This window comes from Homalodisca vitripennis, chromosome 5, assembly GCF_021130785.1.
Source record: "Homalodisca vitripennis isolate AUS2020 chromosome 5, UT_GWSS_2.1, whole genome shotgun sequence".
NCBI lineage: Eukaryota > Metazoa > Arthropoda > Insecta > Hemiptera > Cicadellidae > Homalodisca > Homalodisca vitripennis.
Genome location: NC_060211.1, coordinates 70,586,418 through 70,608,210, shown reverse-complemented (window position 1 = coordinate 70,608,210; position 21,793 = coordinate 70,586,418). Strand labels below are relative to the sequence as shown.

General features: G+C 32.1%; 1 protein-coding gene across 1 annotated transcript; it reads right to left on the bottom strand.

Annotated features, from left to right (window-relative positions):
* Positions 1-9,242: 9,242 nt before the first annotated feature.
* LOC124362330 (perlucin-like protein) lies at positions 9,243-18,951 on the bottom strand. Its single transcript, XM_046816746.1, has 5 exons — positions 18,797-18,951; positions 16,517-16,699; positions 12,249-12,331; positions 11,620-11,728; positions 9,243-9,535 (listed from the first exon to the last, which is right to left on the bottom strand). Exons 1-5 carry the CDS (start codon positions 18,879-18,881, stop codon positions 9,300-9,302), a joined length of 696 nt encoding a protein of 231 aa, XP_046672702.1. The 5' UTR covers positions 18,882-18,951; the 3' UTR covers positions 9,243-9,299.
* Positions 18,952-21,793: the final 2,842 nt, after the last annotated feature.

Here is a 21,793-nt window from a genome sequence, read left to right as displayed (position 1 = left end):
TCGCAAAGAAAAATATGATTTAGAAATAATAAAAAATATTTATATTAAATAATTAGATTATTTAAACTATGAATGTATAAAACAAAACTTTTTATAATGCATAAAATAAAAGTTATTTTTTAAATATTTTATGAAATCTTGAGAATTAAAATTAGTATAACCTATTATTTTAATATATGATCGCTTAATTAATATTGTAACGTATTCAGTAGCTATTTACAGGATTAGCACACTTCTTACTCATTCTGAAGAAGAGAACGTGAGAAATCACCACTTGACAAGTACCTCAACCGATTTCATTACATATATTGTTAGGCGAAGTATCTGGTATCATGTTTATATTTCGTGTGATTTGCTTAAACACGATATAAAATAGAAATCTGATGTTTTTGACTTAGCTGTGAATTGTAATTTTAACTTTGAGACTTAATATAATTTCAGCGTTAAAAAGAAAATTTAAAACTAAAACAGAAATAGCAATAATTACATTTGTGGTTATAGAACATTGCTAGTCTGAAGGCCTCTGTTAACTGAAACTATTGAATATTTCAGTCGATTTTTGGCATTGGATCATATCTACATACTACATAGATCTATCTCTGTTAATACAGATCACATATGAGAGGGTTTGCAACTGTTTTTGTTAATGCCATTGTTAAAAATGCTTATTAGCTGAGCGTTAGCGGAGCCTATTACTTTTTGGGCTAGAAACCTTTCATAACTGTCTGCCTGTATGTCCGCAATATCTCAAAACCGAACTGAAATTTTGAACGAAGCTTCAATTCTATTAGAGAATTACTAAGTTCGATTTGGGTGTATGTTAATTCATGTTATTTGGCTGTTATTTCGAATATTTTTAAATTACTAATTATGATGGTAACTATTAAGAGCAACACATTTTTACGATTTGTTTCTTTGTGTAGTCACTTAACATTCAAATGTAACATTTCTGCGGAAAACCATTGTAATAATGGTTTTAAAATTTCAAAAAAAGTATGTAATATCAACATTTTTTAAAAGACAAAGACTAATGGGGTAACTAATATTAAACCGTTTATTAAGTTACAATATTTTACACTAAGCTTGTCCTTATAGTGAGGGAGTGTTATGCTGTATTTGGCACTATGGAGAGTGGTGGTGATTTTTTCGAGAATGACCCAATGTTTTCGGCCGTTTGTTAGACTAATGTAACTTTAGGGATCTGGTAGAGCTCATAGTATACTTCCGGAGTGCCCAAAAGATTAGAAGGTTTAGATGCCCCTTAGAAGTAAAACGTTACTATAAGTTTGAAAAATCAGAACTGTGTGATACTGTCTAACAAGTTGTCAACAACTTGTCAAAATCATTAAAGAACCAATTTTTATACCAATATTGAACAAACAGCGCAAAAAATAGACTATCTATTTGAGTACTCTTCAATTAAAATGTAAAGAGGGTTTTAAATGTTTCAGAGTACGATATTAAATCAAGTCATGGTTTAAACACTATTTTATTGCCTGATGATTTGATGAGGATATATTAATAGTAGTAGGTAACAAATTAAAAAATAATTACTAAAAAAATAGTTCACTGTGGACAAAGTTTCTAACAGAAAATGTTTCAAAAGTGTTTGTTTAATATTAATTATCATGCAATAAGTAATGAATCGTTACGTAACTTGGAAATTATGTGTATTTGTTAATAACGTGAGTACTAAATACTAAGCAATTCTAAGGAAATGTAAATACATCAGAAAATTCAGCACCGTAACATTTAGTTTCGCTCACGAAGCACTAATTAAACCAAGTCGCTCATTAGTTATTTATCATCACAGTGCTAATATCAGCTGTTCGCTAACGATGTTAAGGAGTCTCAGTAAAGCGATAATTAAGAGGGTTTTCTGTAAAAATATCTCGAGGCATTGAAAACCAATACATAATTTTCCGCGTTATACATGATGTAAAACACAAGATTTTATTTCAAATAGACTTGTATAAACAAAACAAATACATAAATTACTTGCTGAAAAGAAAGGTGAATAAAGTAAACATTAGAGCGGAAGGAAAACATATAGTAGACTTCCTCTCAAGTAGTTTTCCTTATAGCTAACCAAGTTTAGGTAAAACCATCTAAAATTAAAAGTTACAACTTAATTGCCTTATAGATCAATTCTGCCAACGGAATAATTGCAGTGTAATATTAGCTTCCTTCATCAGGTTGTTAACGTTTTAAGAACTTCTTTAAAAATTTAAACATTAAATATGAATATGTTTTTCTGGTCGTATTAAGGTCATGTATCTAATTTAATTAGTCGGATGGTATTGATCTTACACCAATATTTCACATTTATACGCGAGTTGGCTGCAGTATAATAAGAAGCTACCACAACAATAGAATCATATCTAAAGTATAGACACAAAAATGTTGACAGAAATAAAATAATTACGTTATGTAAAAACTATCTGTGATGTGTATCTATAAAGTGTAACAAGCAAAACAGTTTAACACTTAGTTACTTTTTGTTGTTTTCAAGGATATACTATGATTATATTGTGGTGGTGGCCTCTTATTATACTGTACACCGCGAGCTCCCTATTCACCTATTTACTAGGCCTATACGTAGGACCTTGAAATATAAAAAGTTCAATAATTTATTTACTTTACCTTGTTGGAATTCATTTGATTTAAATGAGATGGCTATACTCATTCTAAGCAAAATACAGGATACAGTTATACATTGAAAATGTACATCTTTATTGTCTACAAGTTAAAACCATAACATTGCAAATTTGGCAATGTCACACATAAGGAAACTCCGAGCCAAATTAGATTTCTCTTTAACATTTTTTGAACATTGCACTTGTCTAAGTCCCAAGTTCAATGGTGTGTTCAATTTTGTAGCATATCAAGTATAAATAAGCTAGTGGATATGAAAAATTAGATAATATAACTATAGTTACCAGCACGAACGATATTGTGTAAAAATATCCTTTGCACGTTTTTGGAAACAGCAGTCATTCTGAAGCATGTATGAGCAATCAAGTGAATTTAAGATTCATAATTTGTTTTAGGATTCCCAAAGGGAAATAAAATAACCATCTTTCTGTTAGATGTAGGAGATGTAATTTTATTTTGGGCCTTAACTTTGCAGCCAGGACTGAACTTAACCAGATTATAGAGTATAATTGGCGACGTCAACTGTGCGGCAAACTTGACTTCTACTTAGCCAATGCTATCTTCAGATGCAGTGTAACACAGTAAACCCCGAGCACAAGACCACAGCCCATCCTGTTACACGTCATGGCCTACGAGATAAAACAAGCATCTCAATTTGTCCACGAAGCATTCTTACGTATTTAACCTAGAAACATCTTATAATTTTTGACTATCTATATTCAAAAGTTAGTAGTAGTAAAACTAGTAATAATTAAATATCCTCAGCAACACTTACAGGAAGACATGAATTAGGCTTTAATGTAACATTTAATTGTTAATTAGTTTGTTGATTGGACTCCTCTCTCTCTCTCTCTCTCTCTCTCTCTCTCTCTCTCTCTCTCTCTCTCTCTCTCTCTCTCTCTCTCTCTCTCTCTCTCTCTCTCTCTCTCTCTCATCTCTCTCTCTCTCTCTCTCTCTCTCTCTCTCTCTCTCTCTCTCTCTCTCTCTCTCTCTCTCTCTCTCTCTCTCTCGCTTTCAACATCAAATGCGATTCTTTATCATGTAGTAGCTGCTTTGTTACTTCTACGAGATTAATTCCTGTTTAGCTTAACTTTTCTTGCTCTAATACCGTTGTAAATCTCAGTACTAAAATCTTTTTCGTGGTTTGAGAACTTTAGCCTAATATGAAATTTTATATAAACACGAAATTGTTGAATAAAGCGTGAACTTTCAGATCCTAATAAAAAAGGAGACACCCTTTAAAAGTTTATTATTTAATAACTAGCATATGTGACTGACAAATTACATCTCAGCAGGACAAACTCGTCAGGGTTTAGCCTACTAAATAAAACAACTATTGAATAGCAAAGTATTGATGAAAATTATATTATGTAAGCTTAGTTTTAGATGAATAGTTTAAGCATAGTATCCAAAGTGTTTGTTACAATATTTCCACTATTTTCTAATATGATGGATATGACTAAGTATCTGTTTCGTCGTTGCACGTTAATTCTTCACTTCAGAACAGAACTATTTCAATACGAATTTTCTATGTAAATTAGGTTATGTTGTTAAAGTAAATTTTCCACTATAGAAGTTGACCACTGTTTGAAAAGCGAGTTAGTATAAACAGTTATGGCTGCAGACAATTTACACTGCCACAGCAGCTTAGTCAATATCAGAGTGATGGCGTTTACATGGGGATAGGAGGTCGGTACACATAAAAGGTGGCTACATGACTGGACCGGAAACCACATTACAGCCTTTATAATCGAAATTATTTGGCTGTTTATCTGGTATTGAATATATTTATTCACTTAATAATAGACCATCAGCTACCCACAGCTTTGCACACAATATGCTATCAAATAAAGGGAGCCCTATAGGTATACCATTTTCTCATATATACTCCTAAAAATAAGTGAATTTCAAATCTGCTAAAGAGTGCTTCCGTTTGGAATGCAACTTATTACAAACGCCACTGTAGCGTTTACCTTGTTACCTAAAAATATTTACATACCTAGGTCTGAGACGCCTAATTCAATCTAAAAGGGTCTATTTCCGGCTTTGTACACTTCAGTCAAGAAACATCTACTTCCAGTTATTATGATTTACTTCGTCTTTAATGTATAAAAGGTGAAGTAGTAGCGTTTACCGTGTTTCAATAAAATATGTACATTCCTACGTTAATAATGTCTAATTAATCAACAATCGTATTCATTTTTAACATATATCATTATAACTCTTTAAAACTAAGCAAACATAAAGTAAAATATATAAAACAACTTAATTTGTGAATACAATAAGAATTTCTTATATTTCATGGCATGTAAATGTTTAATCACTGAATTATACTGAAAATACTATATTGTTTCCACCCCTACAAATTACTAAAATATTTAAGTAAAATTTATGAAAACTACATTTTTTTCAGCTATTCATGAGAAATAAAAACTTTTTCTACCAAATTTTTTTATGAATAACAATGTTTACGTATTAGTGCAGCTAATTATTTTGAAATTTTAATATAACTAGGTGTTTGAAAGTTACTAAGTGTCAATAATAAAAGGCATGGGATGTGCGAATTAAAAAAATATAGTCCTAGTCTGATGTCTATACTATTTATTTGGTTAAAAGAGTAATAAATCAAGTACAATCATATTATTGCATTTACATCATTAAAACATGATTATTCCAAAACTAAGTACAAGGCAGTAGTTGTAATTAGGAGCTCAGTAATTTATTTCATGCAGAGAGATACGCCTCATATGATATTCTTCGCTGTCACTCAGCCAACGAGATAAAATACAAATATAACAGTTAGTTTTAGTCTAAGAACATTCTAAAAAAGATTTGCGAGTTTTTGTTTACAAGTTATTATCATATTTCATATGTTAAAAAATGAGTATTTTATTTGCACATATATATTTCAAAATTTTGTAATTCGTGTTATAAAATCTTGTTGTTATAAAATTTTAGTCCAAGAACATTCTAAAAAAGATTTGCGAAACCGAGTTTTGTAAACAAGTTATTATCATATTTCATATGTTTAAAAAATGAGTATTTTATTTGCACATATATATTTCAAAATTTTGTAATTTGTGTTATAAAATCTTGTTGATATTTAAAAATTTAGTGTTTATAAATGATATTATTATAAGATAAGATTTTTAAACAAGCATGGCAATAAACCCTTTTAGTGTACAAACAAACACGTTTCAGAAGTAAACATAAACGTGCTTGATAAACAATAGAGGTCTACCAAACCCATAAAATCTCTATGGAGATTAAATCTGCTGGTCTTGGAAGAAGAAATGATATAGTCTCTTTAATCCGCCATTATGAGTTGTGCTTGAAATATTTTCGTTGCCTCTAAATGTAACATGACGGCTATTTGAAATTCAACCAAATGGCATGTTCATGTTTCTATAACAAAAGTAACGACTATTATGAAATAGGATACCTAGTTATGTAAGTTACCCCTAACAACGCTTTTTATGTTTTCTTTTACTTCTATTGTTTGTACATTACATATAGTATTTATTATAATGGTACCTCTGTGTAACAATTGATTTTTATTTCTGGACTTATTTTTCACAATTTTTTATAAACTTTATTTAAAGTACGGTATTTAAACAGTTCTTATTTTCCCTACTCAACTTTAAAAGACTGTAGATAGAAAAAAAGCTTTTGGGAGTATATTCATAAGTAAAAGAGATTTTGATGTAGTTAGTGCTAATTGTTTTTAAAACTAAGCCACACTTTTTGATACACAAATTAAAAACTTATTATGTTGTACTTTTGTCAAACTAAGAGGATTGTATAGCACTTGTTTTGCTGGAGGTTTTCAGATTTCTAGACGTAGATAAAGAAATGTGTAAAGATTCATCATGTTCCTAAAATAAATACGTTTAAAAACACTCAAAAGAAATGTTTTCACCCAGCTGGGACTTTAAGATTGCATTGCAACTTATATTTTCGTGTGATACGTTTTCTTCTCGAGAATTTCATTCTTTATCTATTTAAAAATCGTAAAAATTCCTAATTTAAGAATTTAAAAAGAAGAAACTGGAGATGTCTCCGTCTACACCAGAACCAATCATGGAGCGGATTAGTGTCCAGTGAAGCATGTAATACGGAGATGGTTTGAGTTTCACCAGCATCTCGGTTTAGTCAACTCCTTGTTTACCAAAAAATGCAATGATAACAGTGACATTACAAAAAAGTGTACTACGAATTATGTTATTACACTTAAAACCTTTGAATTATAGTAAAACCCATACAATTTTAATCATCACAATTGAATTTTAAACGTTCTTAACTGTACATATAACCTATTACTGTGGAACTTTATCTGGTAATATATCAACACCTCAATATTAAATCTGAAAATACTACTTTCTCAAGTTACATCATGGACTACTGGATGTTCCAAAACAGCCACTCTACTTACTTCCTTTGTAAAACTTCATCTCTTATAGTAATTAAGTATAGAAAACATCTACGCCACAGTGAAGGAGAAGTGACACGTTTAGACAACTACATATTGCAGTTCAATATAAAATATGGAGAAGTTTACTTTCTCCAACCATTTAATGGATCACTAGATATCCCTATACCTGTTAATTTACTTGCTTAAATTGCAATAATGTCATATATTGTAGTTACCAAAACTAGGGAAATATCCAGGACAGAGAGAATGAAGGTGAGGCGAAACATTTACTGACTTTCTCCAAATGTCTCATAGATGTTCCACAACAGTTACTATACTTGTTTCCTTTGCAATACCGTCATATCCTATGATTATGAAATGTAGGAAAACTTCCAGAACAGAGTGAATCTGAGGGGACGCTTTTAGGCAACAAAATATCAGCAGCTCAAAATAGAATAAGGAGAATAACGTTATCTCTTATGGAACCCAAAACTAGAAAATAATCCAGGATAGAGAGAAGGGGAGATGATTATTATTACTAAGGGGTACTTCAATGTAAATGTTCGGTTTAGCCCCATTTAAATTTCTGATTAATACAGCGTTTGAAATGCAACACTGTCACAGACTTAACTCCTGGGATTCGGAGTCCACATTCGTCTGAAGAAATTCAAAAATTGAACTCCGTAGTTCGGGATTGTGTCTAAAACATCGTAGTGCATTTAATTGCACATCTGGTAGGACAATGAGAACATCTATTTTTTTAACATTACACTTAGTTTTGTAGTTGAAGTGTCTCAGGTGTCGTAAGAAGTTCGTTTTGTTCTACATTCTCGTCGATCTCTTCAGCGTGGACTCCAGATTCCAGGAGTTATGTCTGTGAAAGCGTCAAATTTCAGACGTTGCATGACGTGGAATGTGGACTGGTGCCAAACTCAAGATACGCATGTCCTTCACAATGCAGAATCAGATTGGAACTACTCAAGATAATTAACTGTTTAGTGAAAGTGTTAATTTATTTGAAGTTATATTATAATTTACAATTTTATTTCCGTTGTAAATTTCTTGGAATTTGTATGATAAATGACCATGTAAAGCGAAAGATATTCACAACTACGTTATATATGCACTTAAGTCTTCTTGCGAAAAATGTAGTCTTCTGCAATAAGTATTCCATTTTTTAAACGTTTTTAATAAACAATCTTGCATTATCTGGAATGTTTTTCGACATGTTGATTACACATGCTTATCCCATAAGAAAGAAATAATTAATATTTCAGCTGGAACAGAATCTAATTACTTCTTCGTCTCAGCCAGAAAGACTATTTTATTGAAATACAAACAGATGACGTAATTATAGAGAATAATAATGAATATTGAAAAACGATTCTTGTACCTAATCAACAAATATTTTTCTTTATAGATTTTATCTTTATAACCTTATCTTTATACGTTATCTCCTAACGTTATACTTATATTTTTTATAGTTTTCTTTATAACACGTTTTATTCACGCTGCTGAGTGTTGAACTTATATGTTATTCTAATATATCAGAAAAATATGATTTTAAAACTTTGTTTAAATTTGTTGTTAAATAAAAATTAAAATCTTGCGTATGTAACCGGGTTAAAATGGTCTTGTGATCTGAAAATAATTTGAGCATCCAAAATAAAGTTCTAGCCATGATTAAATGAAGAGATAATAAATATTAATTCTAGTCGTTGGTATATTTGGATTTTAGAATAAAACACACAACTATTACAAACCGAGGAGACAGTAAGGACGTTTAACAATCATTGTTCTATTTGGAAGGGAATATAATATAAAATCAAATAATGAAAGTAACCTATTGTGTTGACCTAAATAATAGGAGGAACATAAAATAACAATACAAAATATATGATTTGATATGCAAAGATTATCTAAACTCTTAATGGCTCAGAAAGATTCTTTTTTTGAGATGGTAATACCGGTTTTTGGCTCTGTGACTGCATGTGCATTTTCCCATAATAAATACTTCTATTTTATTATAAAGTGAATCTCCTGCTATGAAGTCCTCCTTCCACTTAAACTCAATGGCAGTAGGCGTATTATAATATACAATTATTTTATTGTATGGTTTTCTTTACACTTAGAATTACCTAAATATATAAATATTTTAAATAAGCTTAAATTGAAATAAAAACTGTATTCCTTTAGTTTTTATTGCAAAAAACTAAACCGATACACAGTGGTCCTATTCAAAATATTCACATATCGGGTAACGTTGCTCCGCACATCGTTTGTCGTTCCACATATAGCCGCTGTTATCTATCTCCCAGAGCTCCAAGCAGTGTTCATCTCCAGAATTGTTAGGCTCTCCACGCCTCCAGTCCGAGTAATCTGGAAGCACCGGTTCTCCAGAAGACATCCAGACCCATTGTCCCATGGGCAAGTTTGTCCCAGACGTCCAAAACTGGCTGTTACGTATACCTGTAAAAGTATGGAAACTTATGTGAGTAATCAAGTTTTCAATGGTAATCAAATAAGTAATATTCAAATTAGTAAAGGAAATAAAAATATAATTATAATACATTTCTCGCTTTATAAAAGTATTAAATTGGAAATTTGGATAGAGATACATTATTACAATAGAAAAAATATAAATTCAGGAATACATAATATTATATTTAGTTTAATACAACTTGGCTAATATATCTTAAACACACACACACACACACACACACACACACACACACACACACACACACACACACACACACACACACACACACACACGCACACACACATATACGCGCGCTCGTCTCGGTGAGTCTGTAGATTTCAGATGCTGCACTAAGAGAAACGCGAACTGGAACTTAACTCAACATTCACATTGATTCTTCCCCTCCAATTACAGCTACGTTATATGTAGAAAATGCGGTTACTCCATCGTGCTTAGAGATCGCTTCGAATACAACGTAGTGCACTTAATTACTCACCTTGTGAGACAGTGACAATACATGTTCAGCTATATTACATTATAATTGTGTGTCTAGTGTCGAAAAAATGTACAGTTCATTTTGAGCTTCTTCGTCACCGAATTTTGTTGGATATCTTTATACGAACATAAATCTACATTCCAGGAGTCTAATCTTCCAGCGTCAGATTTAAGACTCTGCACTAGGAGGAAATTGAGCTGGAGCTAAATTCCAAATTAACAATGGCAACAGATTTGATGTTGGCTCATCCATTTTTTGCGGACTCTGCCATAGTCAACCGACTTCAATATAAATGAAATGACGTAAGTTATCGGCCAATAATAGCGATAAGGTAACCACTGACAAAGCATTAACAATACAATGTGTTCACTTTATATAACGTGGGCTGCATGGATTCATGTGATTCTACAACATTTCCTACATATGGGTGAGTGAAATAACCTTAGTTGATTAAGTGAATACCAGAGATTATTGTGTCATACAATTCATATTATATTTACTACCTTATTATACCTATATCGCAGGCATTTGATAGGAGTTTTTGGTTAGACCCGGGGCCAGCGGAGATAACGTAGACTACAGTGACTACAGTGCTGCCACCACAGGCGGTGAGCGGAACTATGTAAGAAATTAGGTATATATACAGCACACACGATTGATTGTAACGCGATGGCAGCGATCTTTGGAACTATTTCTATACTTATGCTACAAAAAGTATAAATAAATGAATATACGTCCATTTAGGTTGATTTAGATACCCAGTATTAAAGTATAAACAAGAATACGCGTAATTATGTATCTTGAATAACTCTAACAGAGCTAAATACAGCCAAATAATGTTATCAAAATATAGACAAATATGTAGAAAACGTATTTTTTTTTTACTTCAAGCCAGTTTGTGAAAATATCTTGCTTCGTGCTTCGTGAAATTATTTATCAAGCAAAACAATTGTTTCGATAAAATAATAAATGTAGCCTAATTATAATTTTTCAATAGAAAAAGGATCTTTAGAAAATACGGCACGCATGAAAGTAATAAACTTCTACAGACAAAAGGGGCGACATTACATATGGGCAAGGGGTTTTGTGCCTTCCTCAGTCTGAAAGAAGAAACATGAAAAATGGTTGATGAACCCAAACTATATTAATAAACGTTATATTTTAACTGCAGGTTAGTTATTTTACCTATAAAACATTTTAATGAAATATTACACACGAAAGAAGGTTAACCCTTAAAGCTCGCCACTCTCTCCCTTTGTTAGTTCTTGCCCCCACCATATAATATTTTCTGGTGGCACCCATGATAAACAACATTTTATCTCAGTACAGGCGTAACCATCAATATATTATAAAGCTCACACATAGAAGTTATGTAGTGAATGAAATTAAAAACCAGTGATATATTCCTAAATATCTTAAAATTTGGTTACTAATTTAAACATAACATAAACCGTCCCAATTTTCTTAGCCCTGTAACAGTTTTAATCTCCAGGTGATGGGCCCTTCCGACATTCAACCGCATTAAATTTTCCCTATTCTACTTATTTTTATCATTCAAGACACGAAAAGTCTTACCTGATTGACCTACCGCATCCTTGATTAATTCCTTTTCATCTTTTGACTCGATACTCGCCAATCTTCCACCATGAGCCGTGCAGTGAAGAAGTGCAGCAAAATAATTGACCTGCACAAACAGTAAGATTATAATTAGTACTATTATGACTTATTATTTAACCATATTAGATTTACTATGATTCATTAGATTTGATTATGAAATAATTGTTTAGGCTGATGCGTATACATTAAAACTCCTTCAATGGTTTTTATGCAGCTGTAAGTCAAAGGGTTTAAAAATATTTTATATTTGTTACCTGAATTTTGACGCGACGCCTAAGTTTTCAGTGTTTGTTCACTTGTTAAATGTTATACAAGACACATGTTATACTAACAGTACACAAGATTTTAAATTTTAATTATTAATTTTACATCAGTTGCATTACCTCATTTTGTTCTCCAATACAAAATTAACTAAGCCCAGACTTTCTCGACATTATATATAATAATAATTATTAATATAAAGTGTTTGAAAAAGCTACAAAAAGAACCTCATTACAAACTCCACGTGCAAAATACAATTTTTAGTTTATCATGGCTGTAAAAAACTATAGACTATAATTGTGCACATTATTTCTTTTTTAATATACCCTTAAGAAGCGCTCCACTCTGTAGACCTTTCTGCCAGAAGGTCTGCTGCCTGGTAATGTGGGACCTCTTCGAGAATCTGGCACTGAAACATAATAATTATTTGGATACTCACTTTTTTAACGATTTTTAAGTTCAGTTACATTTGTATAGAATGTTTAATAATACGAATTTATAATAAATCTACAATACTGCTCTTCAGAATACCTAGTTTTTATTGTTACAGATATAAATAAAATATGGCTTAAAATCGATAAATTAAGATATTAACTTTTTAATAATAGCATTTATTAAGTTATTTCGGGTTGTGAAAGAGAAGCTATTTAAATTCTAATAATTCATTAATAAATAAAGATTTTTTACAAACTGAGCTAATTTAAATTTTAAGGGTTCAAAATGTATTCGTGTTTAAAGTGATATAAAGAATGAATAATATGATGAATGAATAAAGAAATGAATAAAAAAACACGATTAAAGAATTATTTGAATGTTTAATTAACTTGGGTGGCTTTGCAAGGAAAATAATTTGAGTATGTACATGGCAGGATAATATGACAATATTATTAGGAGCATATGAATAATATACAGGGTGAATGGCTCTTGGTGTGACAACATTTTTTGGTTTATAATGCAATGTAAATGTGATACAATGGCGGTTATAAAAAAGTCTAACTCCAAAAATTAGGCCTGAAATTAATTATATTAAGTTTTTCTAAAAAACCCGTGTTTTTGTACGTAAATCTGATATTTCTCAGCAACGTATAGACATATGAGAGCAAACTATATCATTTTTAGATTCTCCATTAAATTTTCAATTTGAAAAATTTATCGGTTAAAACGGTAAGTAAAGAAAAGTAAGCTTCAGGTCGATTCAAATGGCAAAGTTGCTAAGTTTCAGAAAAACTGAAATATCATTGAACCCCATCTTTTTACCACGCCCTGTACACAAGAATGTGTCAAGTGATATTAAAAACTTTGCCATTTAATAGGCTTTAAAATGGTATGCCATGTGACCATAGTTAAGCATTAGGTTACCTACCTTTATCGGTTTGAATATTAAAAAACATGCAAGCTACAAAAAGGTTAAAACAATTTAATAACAACTGTACTTAATTTTTATGTTTTATAAAACTGCCTCATAAAACAAGGAATTGAAGAGTACAAAAAGTAAAGAATTTTAACATAATTTGTGGATGCTAGTTACGGATTAATGGTCACATCCTTTATCAATGTTTTAATTCCTTATCTTACCACTTTCACCAGTATTGTACATTCATTCCTTATATTGTGTTGTAAGACCAGTGTCCACATGAATTACTTCTACCTTCAATAGACTATTTTTCTTCTCAATTTAGTCAATTGTAGGCTGTCATGGAGTTCACTACTCGTGAATACGCTGATATGCACTTTAATTGCGGGTTTTGTGATGGAAATGCGCGTGCTGCTGCCCATAGAGAGTATCAAGCTCGTTACCCTGATCGCCAACTTCCCAGTCATTCTGTGTTCTCAAGACTCCATCAACGTCTTGTGGAGGGAGGTACAGTTCACAGGTGAATATTAATAGATGCTTTTTATGTGTTTTTATGTAATAATATCAATATGTGTCATTATGTCGTTAGATATAAGCACCTATTTTAAATACATGTATATGTGAATGTTATGTTAATCTCCAATTCGCCATCCACTTAATGCAGTGTCTGGGATCTGATACTTATCCTGCCTTTACTTCTTGTCCCATCAAGTGCACAGTTGAGGCACTACAATGTTTTAGATACGATCTTAAAGCACGGTGGATTAACCACCTTTTCCAGCCTATTTGTTGTTGTTGGCAAAACGATTGTCCAATTTATGAATTATGAGAAATGTATTGAAGTGTGATGTGTTTGATTATTTTGTATATTGTAATTATTTTATATATAAGATAAGTTATTGTACGGAACTCTAGGACATATGTGCTGTCTAGCCGGCAAAATATATATAGTTTTAAGTGAAATGAACCGTAAACATAAAGTTATAATATTCACATAGCAAATTCCAATAAGCAACCCAACGCTATATCCTGGGCGAAGTAACTTGGCAGTATCCACTACAGTACCATCATAATACAATTATTTGACAATGGAAATAACAATTTCATATTTCAAACGAATTGAAATTTATAAAATTTTTAATGTAATTAATTGGTATTACTGTTACTCAATTATTGTGATTCGAAAATGTTGTAATAAAAAGTAGGCATTACATTCAACTTGTGTTTAAATTAACTAGGAGGTTATCATTGACTTAATTAGAAGTAAAAAATAGTGATCAATTTGCATTTTATTCCTCCCAAAAACTAATTATCTTATGAGTAGTTTATAAATAGGCTCTCAAATACAAAATACTTTAATAATCTATTAGCTGTAATAATTATAGTTTATTTAATGAAAAGTCAATTATGTAAGTCTGTATGGTATTTTATAGGCCCATTAAATGTATAAATAACTTTAGGGTTAGGTAACACGGTGTCAGCGTCCTTTCCAGTGAAATGAGGCCCATCCTCAGAGGAAGATGATAACATCACATGTCCAAAGGGAGAAGACTACGACTGTACGCTGAAAACCACGGAGATGCAGTCATCTAGCCTAGTCTACTGCTTGCTATCTTTCCCATCGAAGGACTCTAGTGAGATCCATAAGCAGCAGGCAAATGTAATTTAAACTGCCCTGGTGTTTTATGTTATCCTGAAAGGACAGGTTTCGATGGTGTATTTCTACGTCTTAGACTAGTATACGTTATTGAAGCTTCTGATTATCACAAGGGTCGTGATTACTACAGTGCGTCCCTTGTTATTTGATGATACGTTTCCTAAGTAAAAAAATGGAAAGGGAGTCGTGAGACTGACTGATAGAAGTGACTTCTTATAGTTATGGGAAATTATGGGTTTATAATAATTGAGCTAAAATATAAAAATTCTGGAATGAAATCTTGCTGAATAACTGAATATCTTACCAATTATTGTTGTTGTTCCTTATCTCGTTGTACTTAGGTTTTTATCGTTTAAAATTGTTCAATTTAATTAATCTTTTAAAAAGTAAACAAGCGGGTTTTGCGTTTCTTAAACAACATTTGTATTGAAATCTATTTTCACGTTTTTTAAGCGAAAGTAAGTTAATTGAGTAAAGGTTATAATTATAATCAACATAAATATACATTGTCTTTTACAAGTAAATTAAATTACAGATTTGTTAGCTAGAAAAGATCTAATAAACTTATTTTTAATAATTTGTAAAATCTCATCAGACCACAAGTAGTAGTGAATGAAATAGGAATTAGCATTAACCGTGCTGAAATTCAATTTGGGATAAGATAAGCTTTAAATACGATATTAAAGATTTGGTAGATTAATTAATTTTAAGTTGGATTAATTAATAAACGAATTAGTAGTTCTAGATTTATTCAAACCAGCATTTTCTCATATATTTTAGTCTTTTTGCAACGGTTGTTTGGCGTTAGAAACTTTTATTGTGTTAAATTCAATATTTTGACAGCTTTCAAATTGGAGCTTAAGTAACCTAACCTGAAAAATTCCATAACCAAAGAAAGTCTGCGGAAGCAGTGATAGACCCAGACGATGAGATACTTCAGACGTCAATAATAATATGAGTAAACCAATCGAACAGTTATAAAACAAATCATTGTAAAACACTACTAAATTAGTTTCCTTATCACAGAACATTTTGTATATTATTGTGGTGTATATTACCCCTATAGTCTCTCCTAACAGATTTTTCATTAACGTCAACTTTTGTTAGTTCAGATCAGATGTTTATATAACGGTTTGTTTACGTTTCGGTAAAGCTGTCATTCTACTTTGAAAGCACGTGGAAAACATAAACTAAACATGCATGACGCAAAACGAAAGTTTTTTTCCCACGCAAAACATATAGCCCGCCAATTCAAAATAAATCCTTTTGTGACTTGGACGGACTGGAGGATTGGACGAAGGGGTATCATTATGTTTTCTGTTGCTAGGTTAAAAAGATCGTACCATCGTCCTCTAATAAATAATTAACTAAATTTAAAAAACGCGTCACTTTTACTGGAGGGTGCGTAACAATATTTAAGAATTAAGTAGTGTTTTTATCGTGATATCTTCTTATGGGAGGTATCAATCCTTTCAAAGGAGGTGGTAAAACGACCACTGAGGCACATAAATATGTTAAATCAAAGAAATACTTATAAATATATACTTTTGAAAAAAATTAAACAAATGTTTACTCCTACTCACCTCGCTGACAGCCGCCGAAGGGGTTGCCGGAGAAGCCAGGCTTGCAGGCACAGTACGGTACATGGTTGTAGATCTCGCAGGTGGCATTACCATTGCAGGGCCCAGGACATGGGTCTTGACATTTTAGTTCGATACATGCAAGTAGTTCCCCACAATCGACGTTGTTTATGCATTGAGGTAAATCTATTACAAAGTATAAATTAGTAAATTTATCTTTCAAGGTCAATAAAATGCTTAAAAGCCTCAATAGTCTGCGACTTGTAACCAAAGTGTCTGCTTGATTTGGCAATATAGGTATGGATTATTTTTTCGTTGAACTATTATATTAACTTGTATACATAGTGCAGAAAATTCTAGTCAACTGCGTTAGCGTAAGAAATCATTTTAGAAATTTGTGTGTGAGACTTAAGTTTGGAGTACTCTGTGTAGGAAAAAAGAAACTTCGTAAAAGACTCTACTCTGTGTGTGTGTGTGTGTGTGTGTGTGTGTGTGTGTGTGTGTGTGTGTGTGTGTGTGTGTGTGTGTGTGTGTGTGTGTGTCTTCTCGTGATCTAATACAAACTATATGGCCAATCTGACGTAATTGCTGGAAACTAAAGGGTATTCCTACATCCTAGGAATCTTATCTTTTAAAATATCACCAATAATAAAAAAGTGTTTAAGGCTCTTTTAATATTAATACAATGTTTCACTCAAAAGAATAAAAATAGCATTACAAGCCTTATTTAAAAGAACATGTTGATTTGGAAATTATAAAGCTCTAAACCAGTTATTTGAATTTAAAAGGAAAAGTTGTTACTCACAAATGTTCTATAGCTCGGATCATAATATTTATTATATTATGATATTGCAGCCTTTATAGTCCGAATATAAATAAAAAATTTTAAAATTAGTTGGACGCCAAATAATGTTAATAGTTATTCTTAAAAATACATTACATTATACAAAATACATTATGACGTAAGAGGAGGTTGCAAGTAAAATCATACTCACCCTTAATATAAAAAAGTACGATTAGTAGTGATTTGGAATATTTACACCATTTCCACCCCTACATTCAATTATCACCAGTCAACAAATTTCATGTGCTACTATACGTATCAGATTAAATATCAAGCTAACAGCTAAGAAAACGTGTCCATATTTAGTAAACACAAGTGAACACAAAATAGCACCTTCAACCATGGAGTGTTTCTAATGTTATCTTTTGGTCTTCATTTTTCAATCTCTCGCTGCTTGTGTTTTAAGGTTACAGTTGTAATACGCACTTTCCACAGTCAATTCTATTCATTTACCTGATTTTTAGTGACAGTTTTAGAAAATATAGATAACAATGCTTCTGTTATAGAAGGTAACGCTATGCAGGGACCAAAAAAGAAACCGGAAGAAATTATCTGAGGAAAAAGAACCCACTGTTGGTTTGTTTTCCTGCCTTGTGGACCGATATCACAGTTTTGAAAATTGAGACTCAAAGACGTTTGAAACGCAAAAATGTTATACGTTAAGAAATCGATAAGAGGAAAAGAGATTCATTACCACGTGATAAGAAACGGGATACTGTAACAGAAAAGAGAAAAAAACAGCTCTGTATTAAGCTATTGCAACACGCAACCCATAGATGCGCACCATAACCAATGGCAATACTGTTAGATCTTTGGTCATCCAACATAAATTAGATATCGATATGTCATATAATATTTAAAAGTAATTATTACCTTCTATTCTATGATAGAAGTAGCTCTCTTTACATTATTCATATCCAGTGTTTTAATGGTCTCTACTTTGGTTTTCTCAATACGGATTGTTTTGTTTTAGCTTTATCTATTTTTTATAAGTTTATTTGTAGATTTTTAAAACAGTAAATTGCTATTCGAACGTAAAAGAAATTCCTGAAGAAGATAAAAAGCCTGAAGAAGATGGCGTCTATATGACAAATTGGAGACTTTTGGACGATTTCAGTTAAATATTTTCTTTTGGCTCAGAAACGGGTCAATGAGGTACAGTATGATAACTAGGGTTAACCTAATGCACTATGATCAATAATATTGACCAGTTATTGACAAGCTGCCCAAGTAATTAATCCAGTAACCGACGGCAACCAAGCCTATCATTTAGGCTAGTTACAACTTTGTAGTCTATGGTCACTAATGCTTACTGTATAAAAGAGCATTATTAAAATATAGATCACAAACAAAAACACATTTGTATTCGTCCAAAAAGTTTTCTGGATCATCAGTTAGGCTTATAGGCATTAGATATAGGCATAACGTAAAGTACTTACCCAAAGAGTTATCAGTTTGACCAGAAACGTGGGTGACATGCACAATCAAATATAACCACAATAATCCTAACAAGGCGAAATTCATAGCTGGGCCGCTTATTACTGATTGAGGTGTGCGGGCTTTCCGTCTATCGAAGTTCACTATGATGGAGTTATCAAGGTTATCACAGTGTTTTTATACCGTTATCTGAACTGAAACAACAATAGTTGAAGCTTATGTAGTTTACAAGATGGAAAGGCTGTATCTGATATTTCGCTCACTGATTCAAATGTATGTTCTTGTACAAAGTACGCCCAACATGTTGACGTGTGCTTCAGGGTAAATTTTTTGTGGTTTTTCTTATCTTATTTAAAGCATTACAGTTTTAACTAAACGTTTGTTGACCGGAGATATAATACGTTATCTAGCCAGACAGATTTTGTAAAATACTTCCTTAGAATAACAATATTTAAATATTTAGTATTATAATTAAACTCCGTATTCACTGAATTTTAAGCTTTATAGCTTATTTATATATATTTTTTAAATGTGCTCCCTCAAAACTGCGAAAATTTTTCCCGATTATAAACAAGAACTAAAATTGATTAGCATTATCATCATTTGTTATCAACTTTTCAGGTGACATTGATGTAGATTTTGAAGTTGGAATAACAGTGAGTTAAAAATTTAAAAGTATATGAATAGAAATATTTGATCAGCATTGATAAAAAAATTACTTAACTTTGAAACAGATCAAGTTGAATGAATGATATATTTGTTTTATATTTGAAAAAAATAATTAATAGAATAGGAGGATTTCACCTAACTTTTTAAAGTCTTCGAGTGATGTTTTCAACATCATTGACTTCAAGTCTGTTGACACTTTTAATGCTAAGATACTGTATTTAAATGCTCAGTCTTTAATGGACAAACGTGACATGCTGGAGGTTTTGCTATCTGAATCTTGTTATCTTGGACTCTGTGTCAGCGAACATTGGTGCTCTGGACTGACTTCTGATGTGGTTAATATCCAGGGCTTTCTATCAGCTAGTATGTACTGCCGATCTATTAATCAACACGGGGGCTCGGGTATCCTACTAAGGCAGGGTATCAGGTTCATCGTTATTGATGTTAATGAATTTTGCAGCGAGATGGACATTGAAGTGGCGGCAGTCCTGTTGACTGAGTATAAAATAATTTTATTAGCACTATATAGGCCTACTGGAGGGAATATGGACATCTTTATGGGTCTCTTTGAACGTTTGCTTGATCACCTAATTGAGTTTAAATGTTCTATTATTTTGTGTGGGGATTTCAACATTGACTTTTTGAAGGCTAACTTATCTAGTGTTAACAATTTAAAAGACATTTTAAGATCAGTGGATTGTAAATTGACTGTAAATCTCCCGACAAGAGGCAATGCCTGCCTCGACAATGTTGTGACCAATTTGGGTGACAATTGTTTTCAGGCCAAGGTTTTAAGTGAATGTTTGTCTGATCATAACATGATTGAAATATGTCTTGTCCTTGAATTGCAATTCACGAAGAATTCTTGGGAAAAAGCAGATTGAGGTGAGATGTCTAGCTCCTAGTAACATTGAAAGTTTATTCTTTTATTTAACATTTACTAATTGGTCAGCCATATTTGCAAATAGTGATAATAACACTATATTATTTGACATTTTTATGGAAAGATTTTTAACTATTTTTGATCTGTGCTGCCCTTTTAAAACCAGAACTGTTAATAATTCTAAGCTAAATAATGTTAAACTCAAATGGTATATACCGATCACTTAAGAGATCTGAGTGAGTTATGGCTGTTTATACAATTTATTGTCATACCAAAACTGATCTTGCACGAAGAGCCTACATCAGTGAAAGAAACATGTATAAAAGTGAACTGAAGAAGGCGAAGCTTAGAGCCAATGAGACTTTAATCAACTCTGCGTCAAATCCCTGCAAGGCTGCATGGTCCATTATTGCTGCTGCCAGAAGCCCTACTACTTCATCTACCCCCGACATTTCACCTGAGACATTCTCTGATTTCTTTGTTGATACCGTGAAAGAAGTAAGACAGAACATCACTCCTAGTAATTCATCTGCTGAGGACCTACTTGGTCGTGCTCCCCGTACTACCAACAGCTTTAAGTGGAACCCATTGTCCTGTGAGGAGATCTCTAAAATAGTGAATGAGATGAAATCTTCTAATAGTAAAGATATATATGGCTTATCAAGTGTTCTTTTAAAGAAAATTTGTTTCTCTCTCATACTGCCACTCAATTGGTGTATAAATCAGTGTTTGTTAATAGGAGTTTTCCCAAAATATTTAAAAATATCAAAAAATGTGCCTATCTATAATAATTACCAAAGATTTCACCAGTTCCAATAAGTTCCAAAGATTTACCAGGTTCCTATAGACCGATCTCTGTGGTGCCCATTTTTTCAAAAATTCTGGAATCCATCATGAATGAACAACTGAGTAAGTACTTTGAAACTTTCAGTCTCTTTCAAAATTCCCAATTCGGTTTTCGAGCAGGAAGAAGTACTCTGGATGCGGTTGGAGCTTTGGTGGGGTCGATTGTTGATGGCTTTGAGGCCAAATCTGCCACTATGGCAACCCTTTTCGACCTCACCAGAGCTTTTGACTGTGTCCCGAGAAAAATCCTGGTCTCTAAGTTATCATATTATGGCATACAAAATTCTGAATTGGCTCTTTTAAAATCTTATCTGACTGAGCGAGGGCAGAGACTTTGTGTTGGTGGGAGTCTTTCTGCTTATCGCTCAGTTGAGTTTGGCGTACCGCAGGGATCGGTTCTTGGGGCTTTGTTGTTTTTAATAAGCATTAATGATCTTCCCTGTAATGTTAAGGCCAATGTTATCCTTTACGCTGATGACTCTACATTGTTTAGCTCCGATAGTAACATTAATAACTTGTTTAGTTTTGTAGACGAGGAATGTCTTGAGGCTAAATCTTGGTTTCAGTCTAACGAACTGGCTCTAAATGAAAGTAAAACACA

Excerpts from the sequence above, each read along its gene's own strand:
- LOC124362330 (XM_046816746.1), bottom strand. The coding sequence starts at position 18,881 with ATGAATTTCGCCTTGTTAGGATTATTGTGGTTATATTTGATTGTGCAT. Across the intron at positions 12,332-16,516 it reads CTTCGGCGGCTGTCAGCGAG|TGCCAGATTCTCGAAGAGGT; the intron begins GTGAGTAGGAGT and ends ATTATGTTTCAG. Across the intron at positions 11,729-12,248 it reads GAGTGGAGCGCTTCTTAAGG|GTCAATTATTTTGCTGCACT; the intron begins GTATATTAAAAA and ends CTGTTTGTGCAG.